General features: G+C 37.2%; 1 protein-coding gene across 14 annotated transcripts in view; it reads right to left on the reverse strand.

The window, feature by feature from the left end:
• The window catches only part of BCLAF1 (BCL2 associated transcription factor 1), a 36,239-nt gene that overhangs the window by 5,428 nt on the left and 10,100 nt on the right, over positions 1–20,711 (reverse strand). For 8 of the 14 annotated variants that reach the window (XR_004372296.2, XM_032770157.2, XM_075063979.1 and 5 more), the window contains 9 exons: positions 17,997–18,066; positions 13,611–13,733; positions 12,110–13,015; positions 8,253–8,924; positions 7,972–8,141; positions 5,062–5,167; positions 4,029–4,113; positions 3,200–3,375; positions 1,916–2,096 (listed from right to left, as the gene is read on the reverse strand). Coding sequence is in view for 11 of the 14 variants with exons in the window: in XM_032770157.2 (XP_032626048.1) it covers positions 1,916–2,096; positions 3,200–3,375; positions 4,029–4,113; positions 5,062–5,167; positions 7,972–8,141; positions 8,253–8,924; positions 12,110–13,015; positions 13,611–13,714 (2,400 nt within the window). In the remaining 3 variants the exon portion in view is untranslated. Of the gene's footprint in view, positions 1–1,915; positions 2,097–2,899; positions 3,066–3,199; positions 3,376–4,028; positions 4,114–5,061; positions 5,168–7,971; positions 8,142–8,252; positions 8,925–12,109; positions 13,016–13,610; positions 13,734–17,996; positions 18,067–20,711 lie in introns of those variants that run through there. The other 6 variants (XM_075063982.1, XM_075063981.1, XM_032770191.2 and 3 more) reach the window with 3 other exon arrangements.

Here is a 20,711-nt window from a genome sequence, read left to right on the forward strand (position 1 = left end):
CTAGTATAGTTTTTATATCTAAATTTATGATTGTAGACAGATGGCGCAAGCTAATCTGTCAGGCCTGTCTAGATATCTCGTCACAATAGTCTCAGGTTGGTTAATAAGCCTATATATAAATATCACTGTGTAAAAAGGGTAAAATCAGTAAGGAGTGCCATTATTTCTCATTTAAAGCATTCTGCAAGTTGTTACGACACAATCATCAGAAGTCAAACATGTCAAAGACCTATTCAGTTACCAGCACATCTCCCTACCTAAATTACGTATGCTGCAATGTTTCTTCCAGTACATTTGTCCAATTTAGTTTTAAGATTATCAAGCCTTGATACGTCTACAAGTTTTATTAGGAAACTCTTCCACAGTCTAATATCTTACTAACAGGAAAACTTCACGGATTTTCAGCCCTAATCTTCCCTTTCAATTTTATCTCATTATTCCTAGCTATATACCTGTGTATCATGCTGAACTCCTCTTTGCCCTTGTTGACTTATGTCCCTTTTAGTCATTTTGTAGCAGAACTACACATATTTAATTTTTTTAATCTTTGCTTATAAAATCAACGTTGCCATCCCTGTGAATATTTTTTTTTTCTCTTTTTAGTCAGGAGGTGCCTAGAACTGAATAGTGTTGCATGTGCATCACAGCACAGTTGTATAGAGAAGGCATATTAGCAACCCACTTTGATGCCATTTCATATGCAGCTGAAAGCATCACTGGTCATTTTTGTAGTCATATAACATTGCTTGTTTATGTCTAATCTATTGTCTCTTTTAGCATAACTGATTCAGTATTACAGGTTACAGGAAGGAGTTTAGTTACTCCCTCCCAAAGAATCTATGTTTGGAATTTTCCCCCAAGATGTAGCTTGCAATGTTCAAAGTTACAGCTCCTAATGTTTACTTCCTGCCTACATTCCTTTCCTGCCTAGATCTTTTTTTTACTGTTTTTTGGTTCTCGCTGGTGTTTGCACATTTTCCAACTTAGTATCAGTGAATTACATTAATATGCTTTACATCATTTTATTGAGTAGTGAATTTTAAAACCACTGTCTGTGGACTTTGATCAACACACTTCCAAATCACAATGCTAACCACCTTTCAGCCTTCAACCAGTTAGCTTTGCTGCTGACTGCAGTCCTGTCCAAGACATTCAGAGAAACAACAACAAACAAAAGCAAGCAGCCCTGCTTTCCCCAGCACAGCTGCTTCATGGCTGTCAGGTGTATAAATTCAGCCATGTACGAGTTTGTGGATAACAACAAAATTGAAAGGGTAGCAAACACAGATGGGCAGACCAAACTTCACAGTGACCTGGAAAAATTGGAAGCACTGGGGATTACAGGTAACAAATAGCAAAATGTAGCCTTAATAAATTGATATTAGTACATTTAAAATCCTGCCCCAAGTAAAAGAAACCAACTACACAAAGTAGCAAGAAATAAGCAAGCAGCCACACGGATAGCATTAACAAGGATTTGGGGTTTTTTTCTTGTCTTTATTACTGTCCTGATAAGAGACCTCTCTGTAACTCATTACTATTGTTGCTGTGAAGGAAGTCTTGGAAGGAGAGTTGTCTAAAAAGAGATTTCTCACTTCTGTGGTCCATAATGTGAAAGTGTTTGAGACTTCTTATTCTGAATAATTAATAAAGACTGCACTACACTGTTAGACACTTCAGCTTGTTAAACTATTGTTAATTACCTTTTGTTTTTCATTTTTAGCTGGTTTGAGTAATCAAAACATTCAGATCCAAGCAACTCTGAACAGCACACAATAGCAATACATGATACTTCTAAACTGAAACACTGCACATCTTAATCTTGGGAAGATGGATCCTAGAGTCACGCCAATTACGTAACACTGCTTTAAGGTAACAATAGTATAGCAATGAAAGGGAGCAGAGAAAGACTTACAAAGGTGCCTCTTGGCCTGCTGACTCCTGTAAAACCTGAATATTCTTTCTGCTCATGGTGGGTTTTGAACTCTTCATCTCTTTCTTTCTTGCCATCTTTTTCTTCTCGTGAACTGGATGAGGCAGAAGACGGGGATGAAGATGAGGAAGATCGAGAACGGTCTTGCTCTCTTTTTTGTTTACTGAAAAATAAAAAACATACTTTGTGCTGTTTTAAAAATAGATACCCTGTAGCACGCTACACTAAAGGAGGTTTCTGTTTATGTAAAAGCTACTTCCCCCTCAGGTTATAAATCATCCATAAAATAAGTATTTCAGATTTTAAGGTGGAGTATAATTTCACTTTTCATCCTCCTTCCATATCTTAAAATATATTGTTCAAATACTACTGCTAATTAGTTGGAAACCAGTAGACTGCAAAATTACTTCTCTGGTTTTTGATTCAACGAAGCGTGGCCTATTTAACTGCCATTTTTGGGGTAGCAAAAGGGAAAGAAGGGAGAAAAACCCTTAGAGCAAAAGTTATAAATTTTAAGTTAATTGAGTTTCCACATATTGTTGAAAATAGCAGCTATATTCTGGGCATCCCTGTGCGGATACCAGAGGAAGAAAGGAAATGGGAAAAATGAAGCACAAGTAAAATCCATCATATGCCCAGTGTAAAGCAAGAGGGAAAAAAAAACCTAATGCAAGACTCTGTATTGAATAACCCCATATTGGCAGTATTTTGACCCAATTTACAAGATTTTAATACAATACCCAATAGGTCATACCTGAAATCTCTTACCACAGCTATAAAGTATCCACTGAAACATAACTATTAAAAACTAACATTTTTCTTTAAAAACAGCCCACTGGCTTTAGAAAAATAAATACTTCTCCCTTCTCACCCACGTTAAACCTAGATATCAGTAAAAATTCTCATACTCTGGGTGTTATGAGTTGAAAAAGTGCGGAATCAAGCATAACGAACCAAAGTTCTTACACAAACTGTTTACAGAAATGTACTGCATTGAAGTCCAACCTCCTGATGTAGCCTGGATAATAGGACAGATTAATTTGTCATTTTTTTTTTCAGTGTTAGCTTGCTATTCCAAAGTTTTTGTCCTCATCCACCATAAGCCGTGTAAAAGACAGATAATACATTTTTGCTGTAAAACAAATAATTTTAATTGTTTAAATTTAAATGTTCCATTACACAGTGAAAATTGAAAGCAATTAAGCTTACAATTACAAAAGGCTAATTAGAAACTAAAAAACCTACTTAGAAAGTTCAAATATTTACCTGTCATCTTTGTAAGATTTGTAATCCTTGTAATCTTTTGGAGTTTTCTCCTGCTTTCTTGAGCCACTGCTTTCCCTGGAACCTTTAGAGTCCCCTCGTTCTTTACTTCGCTCTTTTCGACGACGGTCAATGTCGTGCCGAAGATCAGCAGAATCACATCTCAATTTTTTATCTCCCTGTGAAAGGAAGAGATTTCAGGAACAGCATTTTAAAATGGAAAAATCCGGACGAGATAGAAGCTGGTCTCCCATTTGCACTATCTCCAAATTCCTAAAGAAGTAATAAAGTTTGCCTTGTTTCAACACTATTCAGAACATTCAGTCAATTTTTAATGACAAAGTTGTTTGACTTTTATATGTCTATGCCTGATGATTTTTTTAAACTATCTAGGAATTTAGCTTCTGAGCAGATGTTCTACCAAATCACCAGGGAGATCTGTTTTTACAAGCGAACTGTTAGGTTTGTGTGGGTGGATTAATATTTAGTACAATTTATTCGGAAGAAATGTGTTATTAGGACAGCACAAACAGCTGATTAATTCAGCTACAACATCTGCAAATTAACTGTTTTCTTGATTTCTAGTCCTTGGGTCTGCAAAGTGCTGCAAAAATCAAGAAAACTGGAAGGAAACATCCTGGAATCTAGGCAAGAAGTTGCTAACGTATTTTGTCCAAGGCCAGAGATGAGAAATAGTCTAGGTCCAAGTACTTTTTGGGCTAGAAATACAAATCCAAAGAAAAATACTTCACCTTGAAGTTTAGACTCAAAGGGAAATGCACATTATTTTACTAAATCTAGAATACCAATTTAATATTAACTCAGAACCTACTTTTTGACTTTCTTCTTTAAAGACTCTCTCTTCACCTGATAAACGGGTATGCTTCCTCAGGGCAGTTGGAGAGATGTCAATCCTCCTAAACGTAAAATAAAAAAAGTGTCTAGCCATACATGCAGGGGATCATTTATGGCTTCCTGTGTTTCTTCTGGACATTTGAGAAAACGTGTCAAGAGCGTCTCTATTTTTCAGCAGCCTTATCTTTTTATTTATAGTATTAGGTCTCTATAATCACTTTAAATCTATTCAGATAATGAAAAATCTGGTTTTGCCCAATGAAATACATGAAATACACACGTGCAATTATGACATTTTGCTTTTCCCTTATTTTTAAAGATATGAAAGCCTTAATGGATTATGTATTTGAAGAGCTCTGTAAAAGTGATCAGCTCATTAAAACTACCTCACACTAAGCAGAAGTTAATAACATCCTTTTAAAAGTAGAATATAAAAAAATAGTTAAAAAAATATTTCGATGCAGAATACTGACTATAAAGAGAGTATTTTTAACCTCACACATGTAACACACACAAAATAAGGCATGCAGCCTTTTATAACTAATTCCAGTGGTTAGCAATGATATACATATGCCCTACCTTTGCTTACCTTTCAGGCACTAATGCAGCTCAGGTTTTTATTTTCAAACTGCTGTAAATTATTAACGCAGTTCAAAAGTTAATGATGAAGTCACAATATGAACTAGCTCACATATGCGAATAATAAGCACTCAAGTGACTTTTTCCATCTTCAAAGCCTCAATGCTCAATACTGCATGTGAGGCAGGTAAGTATAGCCCAAAAGAGATACAGAGACAGACAAAAGACTTGCCAGAAAGCCACATATAGAGCTGAAGTTGAGATCAGAATCCAGAAGTACCAAGATCCTAGTCCTGTGCTCAGACCAGTTCATGCCTCTCTCAGGTGAAGAATTCAGAGGCAAATAGAAAAGCATTTACGGTTTCTTATAAGAAATATAATGCATTACTTAATTGAAATAAGCAGCATCTAGTAATGCAACTGGCATATACCTGTGTATTTCTGGGCTCTTTTGCCGGGTGCAATGTTCTTCAGTAGCTTTTTGATACGCAGTGAACCTCTCATTTAGGGTCATTCCAGCTGACTTGAAGTATTGTTCTGTTGGTTACAGAGGAGAAATTCTGTCTAGTTAGTTAAATTCCACCTACATAAGTATTTCCATTTCTGACAGAAAGATACATAGGCAAAAAGAAAAGAAAATATTTTAAAAAATTATCAGAAGAGGCAAATCTGTTAGAGGATTTTTCCCACTCTTACCCTTCTTGTAGCCTCAACGAGCAGATAATAGCAGCGCACAACACCACTGCAAGCTTCCTCACAGGTATGCCCTGCTAGTACTAGAACTAATTCAAGCACCATAAACTCATTAGAGTCAGATTCTTCCCTTTTCACTGACACATTTTCCTCTGATGGAGGAAAAGGAGCAGCTGTTTAGGTTTTCTTCTTTACACTTTGCCCAGAAGAGCAGATGAAGTTCTTTTGAGTCAGTATTTGCAGGGAACAAAGCATTTCCAAATAAATTTAATTTTTAAATTTAAGACAGAATTAGTTTTGATAGAAACTACTGAAACAATTTATACATCAAGAACTACATGTAGACTTAAATGTAAGTTATTTCTTAAAAGAATGCAACTTTTCCTTTAGAAACAGATGATAAAATTATCAATTAACAGCCCTACAGCTGAATATATTCATTTAAGCATCTGGCATCTTGGCAAACCTGACAGCTTCTCTAACAAATAAATTTTCTTTTGGCTTTTGAGACTGTTAAAATTAGTAATAGCAACACTGAATTTTTAAAGACCAGCTCAATAAATGTGTTTAAATGTAAAATAGAAAGACGTATAAAGTCACAAACTATGAAATGTTACATATGAAGCAAGCTATCTGCTTAACAGGTCAACATACATCTGTATCAACTTACCGCCCAACATCCAGCACATGTCTCATAACCAATCATTAAAACTTGAAACGGCCACTACAAGGGTAGTGCCTCAATCATAATTCCATCAAACCCAGGAATTTGAGCTAGCAACTCAGTTTTTATGCCATTTTTGCCAGGAAGACAGAAGGTTCAACTTTGCCTGTTTTTGCATCTGTATCTTTCAACAGCTATTTTACTTTTGTAACATGGATTTTGCCATTTCAAAACACATTCCAGGACCTAGTTACAATGAAAAAGAAAACATCACTGGGCATTTTCAGCTCTATATTAATAAAGAGCTGTTCAGACCAGTTGCATCACATCAATAATGAATCATAACTTTAGTTCTTTACAAAAAGAAAAGTTACTAAAATCCGATCACAAAAAAGTAATTTTGAAGTGTGCAGAAAAGCTAAAAGTTTTAGAAACAAAATATGGTATACACACATCAAATAACTTGGCCACAGACTGGTTGATAAACAGTTACCTTTTCCAGCCAGATGTTAGACTTCACCTATCATATTTACAGAGACAGTTTAAGTGATCTATTCAGTCATCAACATACAAGATTTAGAAACACTGCCCCCTTCTGGCCCCAGTCTTGCAGCATGTAAGTCAATGAGAGTTTTGCCACTGACTTCAATGTAGAATCAAGCTCTAAATCCCTGACATACCAAAAAGAGAATAGATACTTTGATTTCAAATGTCAGTATGTAGTCAGCTAGTAATTAGCAAAGGATTATTTTATTAAACAATCTTTATAACTGCTCTACAAATCCTCTTTGCAAAAATACTTATTTTGCAACCAACTCAAATTTCAGACTACTACTAAGCCTTGGTCCCTTTAGCTATTTATTATGTAGCACTTTTTTGGATGTTCAGCACACTAACTTAGCACATCTAAAGTATCTTAATAATGAATGCATAACTACAGTTAATTTAAAATTAGTCATCTGATCAGGTGGCTCTTATTCTAGGAAATTTAAAAAAACTCGATTCCCTCTTCTGTTGTGAACGCCAACAATTTTCATCACCAAGGTCTTTTGTCTTAATTAGTTCATTAAGAGAGATGAATAAGACATATGTTTGGCAATAAATAAATGCTTTGCGGGGGAAAAAAAAAAAGTTGGTGCTCATTTCAGAAACTCTAAATGTCCTCACATGTTAGTCAAAAGGGCTGTACTCAGCCAGACAATACTGAGTCTCTGACTAATAAGCCTGCAGAGTATTTTACACTTAATTGTGATATAGGAAATCATCCCTTTACTGGGATGCTTCCCAAGGAACTGATTTCGCCTAATGATAATGAATGGTAATAACTGCTGCTCAATCAGAAAAGGATTAGTATATAATCCATTTAAGAGGGATGAACTTGGACAGTGCCAAGTGGCCAAGTATGAAATTCTATGCTTCAGTGTCACCAACTGCCAAATAACGAATGAAAACAAGATGAAATTTCACCCGTTTTATTTTTGTATATTTATTTCACATAGTTTTTATTCTTTTCATACTTTAAAAAAATATTTTCTGAAGAGGGATACTGGGATGTCCCAATCCAAGGATTCTACAGTATTTTCACATTATAATTTGCCAACAGAAATCACAATCACTAAACATGAGAATTAGCAACCTCAAAGAAATCTAAACATTGGCCAATATACAGTTTTTTAAATAGAGAACATTTAAACTTGAGTGCAAAAATTCACAAATTGTCCACAGCTTATTTCACTGTATAACACAATTTATCAAAATACACAAAATTGGTTCTTACTGCTATGGTTTTCTGGGACTAGCTGTGCAGTCTTTTGGGTAATTATTTTAAGATGAGCTCTTCTCAAAAGGAAAAATGTGTGAATCAATCAGTATGAAGAAACAGAGAACTGAGTTGTCTCCTTACTAGTGACATTAAGCAGGTTTATCTGTAATTGACCTTTTAAATGCCGATACTGGTATTTGCTGTGGTAAACTGAGTACATACCTTTAACATGATGAACCAAAGACACAATGTGCTGAATAAATGACTCTGACGTGCTTTTGCTGGCCTGTGGCAACTTAATGTGGTCAAAGATGGATCGGAACTCTTGCTCCTTCTTGACAGAATGGACAAGCGTACTAGCAAGCAGCCTGTCTTTAGTCAAGGAAGCAGGTCTAAAATGCATCAACAAGAAAGAGAGACAAAAAGAAACCAGTAGTTTAAATAATGTCTAGGTAAACTCTGTACACAGATGAGGAAGTGTACTGTGAATTGGAATAATTTACCTATTGGAATCATCAAGAGGGACTGGTGCCATTTTGAGCTTAACTTCAGGACGATGGGAGTCACTGGCTATCATTTTGATCCTAAGTGGGCTCTCCTCTCGGAAGGTGGATTTTTCTCTCGCATCCAGATTCTTGTGTAGAGGGGGACTGTAATCAAAGAGTTCTTTGAGCTTTTCAGACTTTACCTGCTCAGGTGACTGAGTTTCTTTCTTCACCATTATTCTCTCAGAACTTTTGTCGTCTTCCTTGTGCTTATCTTTTGTTGCACTAGGCCTTTCCACTACATAGCCAGTCTCTTTAAGTTTATAACTCTTGTCTTCTCTAAATCCATCACTCTCTCTATTGCCCTTCATTGAAATTTTAGATTTGTATTTGGTTCCTTCCTCCTCAGCATTCCGGTGAGATGCAGTAGCAAAATTTTTACCCTGATCTGCAAGGACAGATTTTCTGAACTGTCCATAATCCTCTGTCTCCTCTGTCTCCTCCCCTTCAGAGTCACTAAACTTTTGTTTCCCAGCATCTTTACCAATGAAATAATCTAAAGCTTCCTGATCCTCCCATTCCCTTTCTCCCTCTGTCCTCCCTTTTTCTGATCCTCTCTCCTTCTGGGCCTCTTTCTCCCTGGTATTACCCCTATCAAGCAGGTATACTCTAGACTCTTCATCTGTGTACCTGTGGATAGCAAAGAAGAGGATGGTAACTCTGGATTGCATTCATTCCAGTTCATTTGCATTTCACTTCAGAGTCACCTCATTATCACAGAATCACCAACACAAAAACAAATCCCACTGAGTAATTCAACTGTTCAGCATATACATTTTTGCACAGCATTATTATTACATCCACAGCCACATATGTGCTATCCTTTGGGGAAAAAAATGTGAAAAAAATCCTTCTATATAAATTCCTAGAAACTGACTAGAATTTTTAAAACTAGTGGTTTGGAGCATTTTAATTTGGTGACCCGTTTCAAACACTTTTATGCCTGTCATTCTGTCTGTAGCAGAATCATAGAAAGTTTAGCATTTCACTTTGCATTTTACCCTTGAATCCTGACATTTCAGGGACAATTCTTTCAACAAAAGTAAAAGGAAACCATTAAAAAAGAAAAAATGAAAAACCATTTTCAAAATCTTGCTATGCTTATAACACAGGGATCCACAATTCTATTACTGGTATAAGTCATTAGTCACAGTAAGGCCTTGTCTATGCTACAAAGTTTTGTTGGCAAAAGGTGCCTTTTGCCGACAAAACGGGGGATGAATACACATTACAAAGTTGCTTTTGGCATCAAAATAAAACCATCTCAATGAGAGGCATCAAGCTTTTTATAGCAAAGTTAAAGCGACCAAGGGTCAGTATAGTCACTACTTTGTTTTGTCCACATAACTAGCTTCCACCACCATGTCATGAGCGCTCTGCTCACTATTTTGATCTCTGCTACTCTGCAGGCATGGGCCCCTCCCCTTTCAAAGCTCCAGGAAGTATATGACAACTGGGTGTACTGCTCTGTTTGGGGAACAAAGAGCAAATCATTTAAGGTGGAATGCTCCTGTTCTGCCCTGCACTGAGAACACAGGGACAGGAAGACTACTGCTGCTGCTGGAGAGGGAGATAGAAAGGGGGAGACATTGCTGTGCTGCTTTCACATTCCTCATAGAGCTGCTCAGGATGCCACTCCCACAGCTGAGAAAGCTGGAGGAGTGCTCGGAAGGGATCACAGAACCATAGGCAAGCAGAATAGGCTGCTTCAGGAGAGACTGCTGTGGCAAACAGATGGGGAGCTATTGTGTGTGGGGGAGTGTCCCCCTCTCCCTGCCTCAGGATAAGTCCATCAACCTGCTGTCTCCCCAGCCACAGACACACCACTCTCCTCTCCCTTCCTCCCCACCCCCTCACTCTCCAGTTGAAAAAGCAGTGGACAATCTATTAGGATGCCTCTGGAATGATGGAATTGAGAAACCTGCATCATGTGACACTGTACCTGCCCAGGAGGAATTGAAAACCCTTCCCAAAGCACCTTGCGGCCAGTTGCACACTGGGATAGCTACCACAGTGCACTGCTCTGTGTGTCAATGCAAGAGCTGACACAAGGAACTAGTGTGGACATGCAACAGTGGTTTTAATTAAAGCAGCATAACTTTTGCCAACAAAACTTTGCAGTGCAGACAAGGCCTAAGACTTCAGGAATACTGTGAACAACTATGTAAACTGACTTTTCAATCCTCTGTGTACACTGGGAATTTACACTACCATAGCTACATTTCTCAGGGGTGTGAAAAATCCATGACCCGAGACGTAGCTAGGTTGACCTAACCCCTGATGTTGACAGTGCAAGGTCAACAAAAGAATTCTTCCATCAACCTACCTACTACCTCTCGGGGAGGTGGATTACCTACACCAAGAGGAGAACCGCTCCCGGCAGCATAAGTAAAATGCTACAATGGTACAACTGCAGTGCTGCTGTTGTAGCATCTTCAATGTAGCTATAGCCTCAGGGAGAACCCCTCCCTTTGGCATAGGCATGGTCTACAGTGAAGTGCTGCAGCTGTGCCACTGTAGCAGTTTAAGCGTAGACCTACCCTAACTCCTTTAACACTGCTGAGTGCATTTAAAAATTAATGCTTATTTCATTCAGCTCCCACTATCTCAATACAGTATTTTCATGCTAATAGTTTCTAATTTACTCACTGGCAGCAGTGTATTTGCTTAGGGGAAAATCTGAATCCTGGTGCCTTTATAAGTACATTTATGAATAGCAATTCAGTAACTGAACAATTTAATTTCAGTTCCATAAACAGCAAAGATTCCTACAGCTGTATTTTTCTTCAGAGTTCGAACTGAAGAAACTGAAATTAGTGAGAGGAGGGATAGCTCAGTGGCCTGCTAAACCCAGGGTTGTGAGTTCAATCCTTGAAGAGGCCATTTAGGGATCTGGGGCAAAAATCTGTCTGGGGATTGGGTCCTGCTTTGAGCAGGGAATTGGACTAGATGACCTCCTGAGGTCCCTACCAACTCTTATATTCTATGAACATTTGATAATCAAAATAAAAAAATCTCAGATGTCAACTTTATAAATATATGCCTAAGCATCTGATGTCAGCTGGAAAATATGTAAATACATTATGTTTTAATGTAGTCCAGGGATTCTCACACTTTTGTACTGGTGACTCCTTTCACACAGCAATCCTCTGAGTGCAACCCCCCCCTTATACATTAAAAACACTTCTTTATATATTTAACACCATTATAAATGCTGGACACCAGGCAGGGTTTGTGGTGGAGGCTGACAGTTTGCAACCCCCCATGTAATAACTTTGTGACCCCCTGAGGGGTCCCGACCCCCAGTTTGAGAACCCCTGATGTAGTCCTTCCTCCATGTAGACATAGTTAAGTTCAACAAACCAGTCCAAGATTTGGACTCTTCATAACTCATACAGACTTAAAACCATTTTCTAGGAGGAGGAGAAGAGAGGATAGTTTCGTTCTATGAGATATGAAAGGTCAGTCTGAACAGAATCTTCTTTTTAGCAAATAAAAATCAGAAGACACCTGGTATACACTACACCCTTCCCATTTACTTTTTAATTATGAAGCCATTATAGATACTACTAGTGAACAGAACATATAAAAATATACTGTAAAGGAAAGGGACAAGGATACAGCTAAGCCAAGAACTTATAAATATAATAAAAGGGAAAGCTCTTCACGTGTTAAGCTAAGCATAACTAGACTGAAATTGGTAAGCAGTCATGGCTGTTTCATGGAGCAGTCCAGGAGGCTTAATCGTAAATTAAACGAAGACGGAGCAGGGACAGTTTAAGATTCAACATGACTTTTACAGATATAGTTCTTACCTTTTTAGAAACTTTCCACCCTTTGCAGTTTCCTGTTCCCCAGCTTCAGGATAAAATGAGCGCATTCGAGCCTCCTCACGTGGAGCACTCTGTGAAGGAATTGTCTTTCCAGGGCTTCTCCTTGAAGGGATGTGATGCAATGGGCTATTCTGAGAAGGACTGTAGCGACTGGAACCATTTCCAAGGGAACCAGAGCCAGACCTCTCAGGGCTATGTTGAATGGAATGTGAATGTTGAGGTGTGTTTTTAGCTGACTGCACTGTGCTGAGCAAAGGGGCATCAGAGCAAGATGAACTCTGACTGGGCGGGGAGGCAACAGAAGGACTATGGGGTGACCTTGGACTGTTGTCATATGCTGAAAGGCCAGGCCAAATGTCACCAGAAGCTGCTGATGATTTGTTAAAGTCATCAAGGGACTCAGATGGGTCATGTTCAAATGTATCTTTCTGTTCATCTTGTGATTTACTTTTTAAAGGGCTATCTTGCAGAGGAGCTCCCTCAGTTTTCTTAGCCTGCTTTTCCAGAGACCCACGTCTTTTGGAAGAGACAGGTGATTTGCTGTATGGGGATGAAGAACGAGATGAAGAGGACCTTGGAGACCTGGAAGATCTGTAAGATCGACGAGATCTGCTCCTGGACCTCTGGGAAGACACAGACCTTCGCTTTGGACTTCTGGAACGTGAACGACCCCGCCTTGGGCTTCGGGAGTGTCTTCGATTCCAGACAGGTCTGTAACCTCCACGATGATATCTACCACCGCCTCCTTGATAATACCCTCTACCTCTTCCTCTGTAACCATAAGGACGTCTCATTCCTCTATTATTTCTGTAATCTCTGCGATAATCTCTAGAATAAACACGATCCCTACTGCGAGATCGTGAATATGTCCTGGACCGAGACCTAGAACTAAAGTTAAAAGAAAAGTTAGAACGTGACAATTCAAAAATCCTTTAAGATAAATAACTATACTAAAACCCTGATGTCAAATGCAATTTGTCGGTAATACACTAAAAGTACATCAGAAATTAACTTTATAATTCATCTTTATTGATTACGTTCTGTGTAATCTGTCAAATAAAAAGACCAGCAGTTTGATGCTGCAAATTAAGTCAGTGCTATATGTTATTTGTGATTTGAAAAGCTATATGTGAGAAAGAGTGACAAGCCATTAGGAAAGGGACCACACAAATGAAATACCATGTAAAGAGGGGGAAAAAAAAAGTCAGGAAGCATAATTAGCATCCTTGTTCTACACCCTGAAGAAGTTTAAAGGTAAAATAAATGAGGCAGTATATGATTAAACCAACAGTACTAACATCTAGTTCATCTAAGATGAATTTATACTAAGATGAACTCAAATAAGATGAACTAAGGTCACAAAATCACCTTTGTTGAAGACCACATGCAAGTGGAGAAGATATTAAAGAAAAGAGCAACTAAATAACACAATATTAAATCAAATTAGCCCAAAGAACTGTAAATTAAAGTACCATCAATTTACCTGTATCTCTTTTTTCTAGAATGTGATCTGGACCTCGACCTAGAAGTGGACTGAGATCTGGATTTTGATCTTGAAGAATGAGATCTAGAATTAGATCTACCCATTTTCTTCAGTGGATTACTTCTAACCAAAAGAAAGAACAGTGAAAAAAAGTGTGTTGTTTAAGCTAAGTGGACTCAAACATATTTGCATACTTTAAAAAGCTTCCATAACAAAACTTTCATGCCACATTAGAATTTTTTTTTAAAGTTACAAGGGGAGTGAACATAAGGCTACCATGGTTCCATTATAAATAAATAACTGCTAGTAAGTGGCTCGACATTCAGGATAACTTTGTGATTTAAACAGAGGTTGATGAGTTTTCTTTGTAATTTGCAGAAAAACACCCACTTGCCATTCTGAAATAAATCCAAAGCAACAAAACAATTGTGTATAGAACTAGACAAAACACAAGCTTGCAAAAGCCAGAACTTTAGTCTTAACTCCAAAAAAAGCCAAAGGAAAAACATTTAGATTTCATATAGGCCAGATTAGTGAATCTTACTGTTATATCATGAATATATCTCTTAGTAGAGAGAGAGAGAGAGAGAAATATTTTCTTCTAGTACACCTGGGTGTACTAGTCAAAAAGATTTTTACTATATAAAAGTAAATACCACTTTAGCACTTTGGGGAAGAAAAATATTACATCCAAGACTGACTGGACCATCCTGATTCTTTAAGTTACTGATGCTTAAAAAATAAAAATATTATCCATTTTATAATTATAAAATGAAGTCCTGCCACTACAGATACAGCACGGCAATGCAAACTTTCCCAAACTGTTCTGCATCTGTCCCTCAACTAGGAGCAGAGGCAGAGGGAAAACTGGAGATTTTCCTTTGCACACACTATTCAGACATGCATTCCTCCCATGTGATCTCCTATACTTTGCAGAATTTTGTACAATCTTGTGCTTTGCTAACCATCTCATCAGTTTATAATGGACTTAAGATCCATGAAAGAGATGGGCTGTCAAGCCACTACCCCAGATCTCATGTCCTAACTATTTGGATGGAAGAGCTTTTGGGGGGAGGGCGGGAGAGAGACCAGGATGACAAAGAAATCCCCCCTCAGCAAGAGCTCAAATGATTTAATAAGGAAGGGGAGGTTTTCTGGTCAACATGTTTTTCCAACTTCGGACAAGTGAGATGCAGTAGCAGCTTGGAAGGTGTTTTGTACCTGCAATCAGGCACTGAATGTAAACCGTAGGCCAATTTAATGCAATTTTGACAATTTCCCTTTCATCTCACTTTTAAACAAGTTATCTTCATCCTGAGCAATTCAAATTCTCCATGTGAAAATTTAAAAAATTCAGAAGTGTGAAATCAGATTAAAGATATATTTTTTTAAACTCTATTCACTGCTGAATGGAAACCATAATATATATGGGAGACGTAGCATTAAAGAAAAACTACCGTCTTTCTTCAGTTCATAGTATAAGTCTGAGCTACTTCGAAGGCTTCAAACACAGATGACAATTTGCATCAAAGCTGCCAATTTAAGTAAAATATCTTTTGTTTTTTTATCTACACAATATGTGCCTTTAAAAAATATTATGGACTGCTGGAAGCACAAAAGCAAGCTACACACCCAAAACTTGCAGCTCTCTCCAGAACTGCACAACCTGATGTGTCTTTTTTTTAAGGGTCAGCACATGAAGAAACATCCAGCATTCTGTGTAAGAGAGATAGTAATTTTGAGCTGTGTGTATTACCCTTCATTCACATGGACTAAAGCTACATAGCCTCAATCACATTTCTTCCAATCAAAGATTTTTTTTAAGTTTCATTTTTTAAAATTTTTCTTACAAATTAATATGAAAATTGTTATAGGCTTTAAGTTGCTTAAGAGGACAGCAACTAACTGAATAAAGATACCTGGGGTATAAATTCAACACTTTGCAACTGATCATTAGCCGCCTAAACTGACAATCCTGGCTAGATATAATCTCAAAGAAACATCAGCCATGGCGGACAAAAAAAACCACACAACTTAGTTCTTTCCTGTTTAGAGTTTCAATCTTCCCTATGTTCTGTTAAAAACAGAAGAATTTTGTTTCAAGATTGTTTTCCTTTGAAAATAACTCAACCTGAATTGTATTCATTTGAGATAAAGAGTCAGCTGACTGCTGACTTGAATTGAAACTCCTGGCAAATAGTTTGGAGCTTCTTGTTTTATGTCCCTCAGAGTCCAAAATCAGCAGTGCTATACAATGATTTAAAATAAATTAAAGCAAAAGGATAAAATGTATTGATACTAACACTTTATATAATCCTTTTGTAAAAGCCTAAAGCTAACCTTTATCTATTATTGGCAATACAAGTGCAATAATACAAGGATGTTCTGTCATGCAGCTATGTATATTTTTCAGATGTTGGAGTCAGTCACACATACACACATTATATTTATATATAAAACAAAAACTTTGTTAACTTTAACTTAAAGTTGCTACTGTGCATATACACCCTCCTCGCCCTCCACAAGGATATTTACCAATTAAAGAAACCTAAGCACATAACAGTAAAAAAGTGAACTGTTATAAGTAGGTATATATATAACACTCAGTTTATGCAATCTCTTAAATTTCACAGACATTTTACAGATGTATATTTAAAAGATTATGAACTGTAAGCATATTTAAATATATACGTACCTTAACATTTAATTTTCTACTCTAATGCTCCGTGTGTGTGTATATACACAGACATATATCAGCAACCTTAAAGTTAACAGCTTGTTGTTAGTTAATAGAAAAACCAAAAACATGGTCAGTGTAGAGCTTAGAAGCTCGACAGGGATCCTGATTTCCATTTCCTTACACTGCACTGCAGAGCTCTGGAACTTCTTAGGTTTATTCAAGTCTGCAGCTCCCCCTGCCTTGCACTGCTCTGAAGAGAGTAGGCATAATCCACAGGGTATCCCATTTCTATTCTATTTCTCCTGGCCCAGTATACACTTCATGCAATGCAAGCTCTTAATATTTAAAAATTGGCATGTAACACTATGTAAGTTTGAAGTTTTCCAATGAAGTGTGTTGTTTAAGCTAAGTGGACTCAAACATATTTGCATACTTTAAAAAGCTTCCATAACAAAACTTTCATGCCACATTAGAATTGTTTTAAAGTTACAAAGGGAATGAACATAAGGCTACCATGGTTCCATTATAAATAAATAACTGCTAGTAAGTGGCTCGACATTCAGGATAACTTCATGATTTAAACAGAGGTTGATGAATTTTCTTTGTAATTTGCAGAAAAACACCCACTTGCCATTCTGAAATAAATCCAAAGCAACAAAACAATTGTGTATAGAACTAGACAAAACACAAACTTGCAAAAGCCAGAACTTTAGTCTTCACTCCAAAAAGGCAGTCCTCTAATGCTTGAGCTTCAGGGAAACTTGTTTACCCAGATGAAATGTAGGTCCCATATGTTCTCTCTAAGCTACTGCCAGCGATCTATGATTAAACTACTCATACGTCAGCCTAGTCTACACTTAAAAATTACATCAACCTAGATGCATCACTCAAGTCTGCGAAAAATTTCACACACTGTGTAACATAGTTAGGACGACTTATCATCCACTGTAGATGCAGCAAGGGCAAGACAATTCTTCCTTTGACCTAGCTACTACCTCCTGGAGAGGTGGTTTCACTACATCAATTAAAAAAAAACCTTTTGTCAATGTAGGAAGTGTCTACGGTGCAGCAGCATAGCTGTAGTATGGCAGCTATGCCACTGTAGCACTTGTAGCCATACTCTTAACATTTATTTATTTTTTTAAATCAAACTGCTTAATTGCAACCAATTTTCTTCAACACTACAGTTAAATCTCACTGAAAATTCTTTCACAGGCTATGTGGAAAGTTACAAAGTATTACATTTTATGACCAGATTTACAGATTTTCTTCAAAGTTAATAGAAAAAATTCTCCTTATTTTTCTGGTAAGCCTGGCAATTTTCAAGTCAAATCAATTTTTCCAACAGGACTAATAAGAGAGATTAAAAATAGAATTCATAACAGAACCTGATTATTTCCATTTTAAGGATGCAATCTGTTCATAATTTTTCACTGTGACTATTTAGTATTACTGATTATACATTTACAAACTACATTCTAGGGGTAGGCATATTCTCAACTGGACATCACATACACAGAACATTTTACTAGATGCAAAATATATTGAATACTGAAATTTTTTAGAAGTAAACATTTTACCCATACATTCACAAATATTGTAGTCTCTGGAGGATGAAACCATTCACTGTACATGTTTTAAATAGGCAGGTTCAAATAAGACTAGAAATACAAAAGTGACAGAAATAAACCAAGTGTTAATCTTACCTTAGGCCTCTAGATGTTAATCAATGAAGTGATTTTAAAATTCTCAAAATGTGTTCAGAAATATTAATTCCTGTAAAACATTAAAATTATTTTGAATGATATGCATATTCAGTTTCCTAAAAAGGCTTATGTGGATGAGGAACAATTTTGTTCAGAAAGGTTTGTTTAACATAATATGTGTTCAAAAATATCACTGAGGAAAATGCTATGTAGACAGGGTCTAACCGGAATCCTCTTTTTAAATGACATCAATGAAAACTTATAAGGGGGTCTCTGTGCAACACCTAATAAGGCTATTAGCCATATATGGATACATTAGATACGTATGCCTGAAGAAATGTCCAAAAACATGTACAGACATTTAAATCCCTAATATTTTCTCCTAAAGTTTTCTTTTACAGTCTTATGGGAGCATAAAAGATATGGACAGTAATTAATCTGCTACCCACCATATTTCATTGTATGAGGAATTTTGTTCTTTTACACAGAAGGAATCAGAATGTCAAAGAGCATATTAGGAAAACATTGCACCAGAATTCAGCATTCCACGATCTGTATGAAGAGTCCAGCACAGAAAAGTTCTACACACAGATTTGGGTTCGTACAAACAAAATCACATTTTAGTTAGTATCTGGTATGTCAGAGTAAATGAACTTGGTCTCAATTTAGGTATTTTTACAGCCCACAGCACCAAGGTATCTGAGCACCTCACAGCCGTATGTAAATTAAGAGCTCACTATTACCTCCACTGAACTAAACAGGAATTTTTCCACAGGTCTTCGATGTTAAGTAGGATTGATCCATAAATGCTTCTGCATCCCAACATTATTTAACAATTTGGAAAAAAGGCACTCAAATAAAAGTGTCCACATATGGACCTATTCAGGTATAACTACATTTGGAAAACAGCTATACACTTCTCGCAAAAGTCAGATTCTGACTAACTCCATGTGCAAGCAAGCCTTTAGAAGAGTAACATGTTTCTAACTTTCACAAATGTCTAACTTCTTTGGAAAATTGCAAGTATAAAATGCTTGGTTTTATAAGATCAAACTAAATCCCCACAGCCTATATTTAGGGACCCTCCGTCTCTGTGAATCACTCCACCTCCTCACTCCATTTACCTGCAGCTCTCCCAAACAGCAGCAGAATGAAACAGAAGACTGTCAATTTCAAACACCTGCTCAAACGATTTTGAATTGTAGCAGCAAACAGAGCAGTTTTAGTTTCATGATATTGTTGCTGGCTTGGTTTAGTTTCATAATATTGTTACCATAAGCAGAGGCAAACATCTTCAAAACTGTACATGCAAGAAACAATTTTGCAAGAGAAAATATCTTGATTTTTAACACTCAGCGAAAATGGATAGTCCATCATTCACCAAGGAAAGATAACCAAATAGATTTTTTTCAGACCCCTTTTTCAAGTTGAGACCAAATGAGGGGTTAGGAAGAAAAATTTCCACACAGCATAACAGGAGTAGCCTTGAGGTCTCCAGCTCCACATCCACTGAGAGTGAATCATCCAGCAAAATCAAGCGGATGCACTCTAGATGATCAGTTTTCAGCAAGTGGAAGCAACAAGGGATCTGAGGAGCTGGGTCATTCCCACTATCATTGGCACCTTCTATGTTTAAAAGATCTGTGAACATGGAAAAGGATGAGCAGAAATGGTTCTCACTCCACCTGCCCAACTCTGGTTGAGTATTCATTTCACAGGCCTTTTCTACACTACTGAAGCTAACGTTTTTAATTTGCTTCAGTCAGCATAGTTGTGTTACCAAGGCAAACAGAACATAACTTTGTCACCATTTTAAAGACACTTCTATACTGCATAGAAGTTTTTTAAAAGACATTTAGGAAAGTTATGCCTATCTACTTTGACAGAAAAACTGGGTTACCAGAAACAACTGAAACACCCTCCTCCTCTCCACCATTTATAGAATGAGCAATTTCAGCAATGTAGTAAGGACCCTGGCCCTTGGCTAATTGTTATTTTAAATGGTCCCAAGGAGATTTTGAAATTAAAATCTTATTTACATTAATTAGATGGCATGGGTAGGGATAATTCACATATTGTTGTTTGCAGTGTTGTTGCAGCTGTGTTGGTCCCAGGATATCAGAGAGGAAAGATGGGTGAAGTACTCTTTTTTATTGGAGCAACTTCTGTTATGACAAAGCCAATCTTTTTCATCAACAGAAGTCAGTCCAATAAGAGATATTACCTTACGTACCAATTCCCATTTTTCATTAATGTTAGTCTACAAAAATGCAGGTGTTTTCCTTTTTAAGGTTGTATCTGTGTATTATCCCACTGAAACTTGGTGGGATAATACACGATTGGAATGTTGGTGTGGATGGGTATAGTTTGCTCAGGAAGGATAAACAGGGAAAAGGGAGGAGGTGTTGCCTTATGTATTAAAAATGTACACACTTGGACTGAGGTGGAGATGGACATAGGAGACGGAAGTGTTGAGAGTCTCTGGGTTAGAATAAAAGGGGTAAAAAACAAGGATGATGTCGTGCTAGGAGTCTACTACAGGCCACCTAACCAGGTGGAAGAGGTGGATGAGGCTTTTTTTAGACAACTAACAAAATCATCCAAAGGCCAAGATTTGGTGGTGATGGGGGACTTCAACTATCCAGATATATGCTGGGAAAATAACTCCGCGGGGCACAGACTATCCAATAAGTTCCTGGACTGCATTGCAGACAA

This window comes from Chelonoidis abingdonii, chromosome 3 (assembly GCF_003597395.2).
Source record: "Chelonoidis abingdonii isolate Lonesome George chromosome 3, CheloAbing_2.0, whole genome shotgun sequence".
Classification (NCBI taxonomy): Eukaryota; Metazoa; Chordata; order Testudines; family Testudinidae; genus Chelonoidis; species Chelonoidis abingdonii.